At 44.3% G+C, this 5,555-nt stretch overlaps 1 protein-coding gene across 1 annotated transcript; it reads right to left on the bottom strand.

Annotated features, from left to right (window-relative positions):
• Window positions 1-280: 280 nt before the first annotated feature.
• LOC148029676 (uncharacterized) lies at window positions 281-1,225 on the bottom strand. Its single transcript, XM_087687116.1, has 3 exons — window positions 680-1,225; window positions 482-583; window positions 281-386 (listed from the first exon to the last, which is right to left on the bottom strand). The coding sequence occupies exons 1-3, from the start codon at window positions 1,175-1,177 to the stop codon at window positions 330-332; spliced, it is 657 nt and encodes a 218-aa protein (XP_087543242.1). The 5' UTR covers window positions 1,178-1,225; the 3' UTR covers window positions 281-329.
• Window positions 1,226-5,555: the final 4,330 nt, after the last annotated feature.

The following is a 5,555-nucleotide window of genomic DNA, read 5'->3' as shown; positions in this document are numbered from 1 at the left end:
TAACGATGCGTGCAGGTAATTTTGTGACGCTAATAGCGACGGTAACAAGGAAAAAAATTTGTGGCAAGGCAGCAAGTTGCCCAGCCACATATAGCACTGTGTGCTTTATTTGGGCCATACAAAATAGTTTCTGCACTGTGTACAATGCTCGTGTAAATAAAAACAAAGTGTACTTAAATCATAACACTGATACATGAAATAAATACATGATCGCATAATGAAAGCGACTGGTACAATCATGGCAAGATATCACTACTACATAGAAAATGTCTACACAGATCAGGCAACCAAAAAGAAGGGTGTGTGAGCTCCAAGGATCCAAGGGCAAGCTATATATTCTCGCCATCCGAAAGCTCGTCCTGCTGCAAAGAAACATCGAATGAACTCTGCAAAAAAAGAAACAACTACATATCAGTCCACCATACAATAATGTATTCTAATTAAACAATGTAACTACGGACAAGAAAGATGAGTGACTTACAGGGCCGCCGCGTCTATACAATCGATCGATCAATGCAATGAGACCGTGCCTCTCTGCATATCGAGTCTCAAGGCCGATCGGATCGCGATTTGTAATGGAGTACTGCAAAGAAAACAAAATACTAACTGTTAGAAACATGATTGTCAGTACAAAGGATATTGCAAAAAAATAAGCAAGCAAAACAAAAGAAAAACTTACAAAGTCCTCCACATATATCATGTTGTCGCCACTCCCAAGATGATGGACCACTCCGACCTTTAGTCGTGCCCTCGCCGCCTCGCGATGTTGACTCCAACGTCCTGGAGAATCTGTAGCCTCCTCCCTCAATCGGCGCCACTCATCCGCATCTAGCCACTCGGGCTTTGCAACCCCACTCTTGAGTGCCTTGCGTGCGTCCAATCTTCTGTGTGACATATATGCACGCATGCAGTCCATCATCCAGCCCGTAGAACATCTATTTGCTATGGCTAGAACCGGAAACTCCTCATACAAGGATGCTACTATATAGTCCTTGCTCCCCTCCAGTATGTTTTTCCAATGATCTAAGACGTTGTGCCGAAAAACTTGTTGGCACAACTCTCTCATGCGAGCCATCACCCTCCTCCCCTCATCATTCATGATGATGGCTCCTGACCTATCATCGAAAAGATAGGCATATCCCTCTGGGGTATGCCTAAGATGGGTCATCTCCCACATGCAACCACACTCCTGGGCATATCCAGGAGACCCCTGTACATCTGGTGTACCGACGGGGTAGTATCTATTGGTGTAGCAACCATAGGGCTGCCACCTACAACAGACGGCTGAGCAAAAGCCGAAGTAATTGGAGTGGACATCCCCACAGGTGTGATAAATCTTGGAGGTGATGCAACTCTAGCAGAACGACGAGATGGAGATACCACGTCCATGCCTCCACAGCAACCACCTGAGCCACGCTCCCTAGAATCGCCACGAGAGCGAGAAGTAGTACTTGTATCCTGTGCATACCGCAGACTCACTGCCTCCGTATCTCTGCAGCATCCCCCTGACCCTGAAGCACTCCCTCCCTCTGGCCCAATTATGGAGCGTCGACCTCGTCTGCTCGAAGCTGAAGCATCTGAACGCGCCAAAGTAGATCTAATAGAGCGGCCTTACAATGTCCGAGATAGCTCCTGGTCCGCCAGGTCTCTAAATCTCACCATCTGATCTGGAGACATGCGCGTGAAGATATCCTGAAACTCCTCATCTCTCATTCCTCGACTCATCCTGATGATCAAAGTATCCAAAAAGATCACCTACACAGACAAAAAATTATGTTAGCATAATCAATTTAAATCATACAAAGCACGGTAATATAAATCCTAAAAAAATGATATCACTTAAAATGCATAACTTATGTACCCTTATAAGCGATTAGTCAACAAATTGAGTAAGTGGATGCTCCACGTATGAAGTATCCTATGGTCCCATGTCAATCTCCTGACACAACTCCGCATACACTAGAAGGTCGATAGACATGTTACCACAAAAGGATGAGTCTAGCTCGTTCTAAAAAATTCTTGGACTCCTGTATTTCCATCATTGTTACCCGATGTTGACTCCTCTACATGCTCCAAGCTTTTGGTGGCCTCCACCCCTTGCAATATCGACTCCTCTATTTGCATATTGTCCTCATCTATGCTCGGAACATCACTTTGATCATATACTCTCGCACTTTGGAAATATAAAGGTATAACATACCTCCATCGAGGTTGTCGGGCGTTTGGATAGAAGATTACATATTCACAAACATGTACAAGAGAGATTAAACTATTGTGACATGTACCATGTCGTAATACAATTAACAAACAAATGAGTTCATGCACCTATTCTCAATGGACTGACAACACAAAGGTGTCGTGCAAATCCGTCTATTTTTTTTCGGAATCTATTTCAAGAAATCGAGATGGACCTCGTCAAACTGTTGCTCCAGCTCCTTCAAGTACCACTTTGAACCACTGCACATCGAATAGTATCATAGAGAAGCTACGGTATTCCACCATAACAATATTTTGCAAGTTTTCAAAATACTCCATCTCATCTATAACCGTGTTTGGATCCGTTGCTCATTGTCGGCTCTCTTACTCGAACCTTGCCATGATACCACAGTCTGTTGTGGAGCCCATTTTGTCAATACGTTCCATGCGAAAATGTCGTCCATGCGACCATGTTGCACAATATATTTTGTACTGTACATTGAAACACTCAAATTAGTTGTCGCATATAAAATATAGATACGACAAATCCTAAACACATCATCACCTTTGGACTACATCCCCTCAAGAATTCCCACTCCTCGATTGAGACCTCCGCCCCTTCGTAAGACGTTACGGTCAAAGCTCCATGCAACCATCATGTTGACATGAACCGTGGCATCTCCTCCATGCCCTCGGGATATCGAATCGGTCGATGGCGCGTACTATGTCGAAATTCAGATCGCGCTTCCTCTCGATCTTGCCTAGCTTGCTGGTACTACCTGGCGAGCCACGTCTCCATAGAGGCATGGTACAACATACAAAAGCGGTTCACCTTCTCCTCCATTGCAGCATCTATTCTTTTTTCTATCCCATTTCCAACTACCACTTCTCTAGTCAGTCTATCATCATCCTTCAGCAACCATAGCATTTTGTTGTCTGGATCCACCGTTGGTAGCCATTGTGAAATATGCACTAGCACCTCAGACACCAACCAACCTTCAGCCATGCTACCTTCTGGTCGAGCTCGTTGTCACACAAAGCCTTTCAAGGTTTTTATGAAGTGCTCCAAGAAGAATATCCATCCTGTATGGACAGGTCCAACAATCTCCACTTCATCTACAAGATGCACAAGAAGGTGGATTTGTATCGTGAGCATACTGATAGGCAGGTATTTCTCAAAGAGACAGACGTCTTCACTACTCCCCACCTCGCGGATTCAATAAAGGACGTCTTAATCTCCTTCTGTGAGATCCATTGCACTAAATTCGACAAACTGTAAATGGCCCCACATATTTCTAGAGTAAGGCATCCTACGATCGCGATCGGTAGTACAAACTGCCACAAATGAGAAAGCATTATGAACAATGGCTACACTCCAAATAGCAAACTGTGCATGCCAATTACAATCCATTCGTAGTACAAACCTAACATATATTATGCCAGTCATGGGATTTTAGCCCTGATAATTGGTCATCTTTAGAAAATGCAGACCTGAGAGAGCGCATCATACCCGTCGGAGTGCGGATAGACTTGACTATTTGCTTCACAATGCGCTCTTCTTTAGTGGACAAAATCCAAGAAGCGTAAGGTAGCTGCACGCGACCATCAGCACTCGACTGCGGCCAAAGCGCCTCCATCTTGCCTACCTCCTTCAAATCCATTCGTGCCCCTATAGTGTCTCTATTTCCTATGATGTGGTCCCATAGCAAGCTGCCCACATTCTTGAAAATATACATCGGATCCAACAAGTGGTTGATCTGTAAGTGGGTCCAATATGGCAACTCGTAGAAAACTGAGAACTGTCGCATTCCATTTGGATGTGACTCCACGTGAACCATTTTCAGCTCAACGTACCAGCTTGTGGCATTCATACGTGTTGGAGGTTGTCCAAGAAAACCTTCCCTAAGTTCATGACCCTGTGGCAAGAAAGCAGTGTGTCCTTCATATACCATCTTCTTCATGGTTCATGACCTTCGAAAGTCTAGCCGCACAATGGACATGCATGATAACCTGAAGTAACCAGACCTATTCCAACACCTCTATCTAGTGAATACAAACTTGAACGAGTTATGATAGATATTACCAACGAGAACGGAAGCCTATTTACCTGAGCACTCTCCAAATCCCGAAAAGTCTTGCATCGTCCACATGAGAATGGCTCGAATATTAGCGGACTGTCGACCATCACGCTTGCTCATATCTTGCACGGTGACGCTCTCCTCCCACAAAATCTTAAGCTCATCGACTAATGGACGAAGATACACGTCCATGCTTTTGACTTTGTAGTGGCCGGGGACGAGTAAGCTAAGAATGAGATGTCCTTTCTTCGTAGAAAGCCATGGAGGGATATTGTAGTTGACAAGGACTATAGGCCACACATTGTAAGAAATTGAGCACAAACCGAATGGGTTCACGCCATCCATTGCAAGATCGAGCTGAAGATTCCTTGGCTCTTGAGCAAAGCTTGGGAAGGTAGAGTCAATGTGGCTCCATGCACGTGAATCCGCTAATATTCGTTGAACTCCATCTGTGGACCTATTCTACGCATGCCACGTTGTCAAGCTCGCCATGCCGGATGTATAAAACATGTGGTTTATGCAGGGGATAAGCAGAAAGTGTCTAAGAACTTTTTAAGGGACGGTTTGCCCTTGCAAGTCTTGTCGATACTTGTGAGCACCACACTTTGGACATGTCTCCATAGTCTTGTATTCTCCTCGAAATAGTATGCAATCGTTGATACATGCATGGATGATGTTGTAATCCATGTCAAGCTTTCGTAAAATATGTCGTAAATCATCACGAGACTCAGGCATGATATTTGCAGGTGGTAATATATGATATTTCAGTAACCTGAAAAAAATCATAAAATACCTTGAAAAAGCACAAATATTTTTAATGATAGTGCCGAAAAGAAATCAACTCAGCGTACGTATAAGGTACCTGAACAACTTGGTCACACTTGCATCGCTCCACCCGTATTTTTCTTGCACACTTAGGAGTCCAAGCAGTGTCTTCAGGCGAGATACTCGGCACCCATCATATAATGGTATGGATGCTTCCTCTCTAGTGGATCAGAAGTCTCGACATCCATGGGAATCAATGCATTGATCATTGCCTCCATCTCAGGCTCCAAGATTATAGGTAGGTCTGGAAGACTGCATGTCTCCTCTGGTATTGAGGGTATAGATTGGGTAGTACCTTCCAAGTGGTGGATTGGCTCAGGTACTCCATCTATCGCACGCCCACAAACTCTTCTAATTGGCCATAAAGGGTGCACTTCTCCTTGGGACGAGACGTCACCTCCCTGGATAGAAAATTTGCTAGCCACACCCAATCTTCTTGTATATGTTATTCAATTA

Source organism: Lygodium microphyllum, chromosome 10 (assembly GCF_053477565.2).
Source record: "Lygodium microphyllum isolate KBCC chromosome 10, Lygodium_microphyllum_v1.1.10, whole genome shotgun sequence".
In the NCBI taxonomy this organism is placed as follows: domain Eukaryota; kingdom Viridiplantae; phylum Streptophyta; class Polypodiopsida; order Schizaeales; family Lygodiaceae; genus Lygodium; species Lygodium microphyllum.
Note: the sequence above shows the minus strand (reverse complement) of the source record. Positions and strands in the feature narration are given on the sequence as shown.

Bases quoted from the DNA above. Each gene is read 5' to 3' on its own strand.
- LOC148029676 (XM_087687116.1), bottom strand. From the start codon at position 1,177: ATGTGGGAGATGACCCATCTTAGGCATACCCCAGAGGGATATGCCTAT. The intron at 584-679 runs GTAAGTTTTTCT...TTTTCTTTGCAG, and splicing joins TGATATATGTGGAGGACTTT to TACTCCATTACAAATCGCGA. The intron at 387-481 runs GTAAGTCACTCA...CTTTTTTTGCAG, and splicing joins TGTATAGACGCGGCGGCCCT to AGTTCATTCGATGTTTCTTT.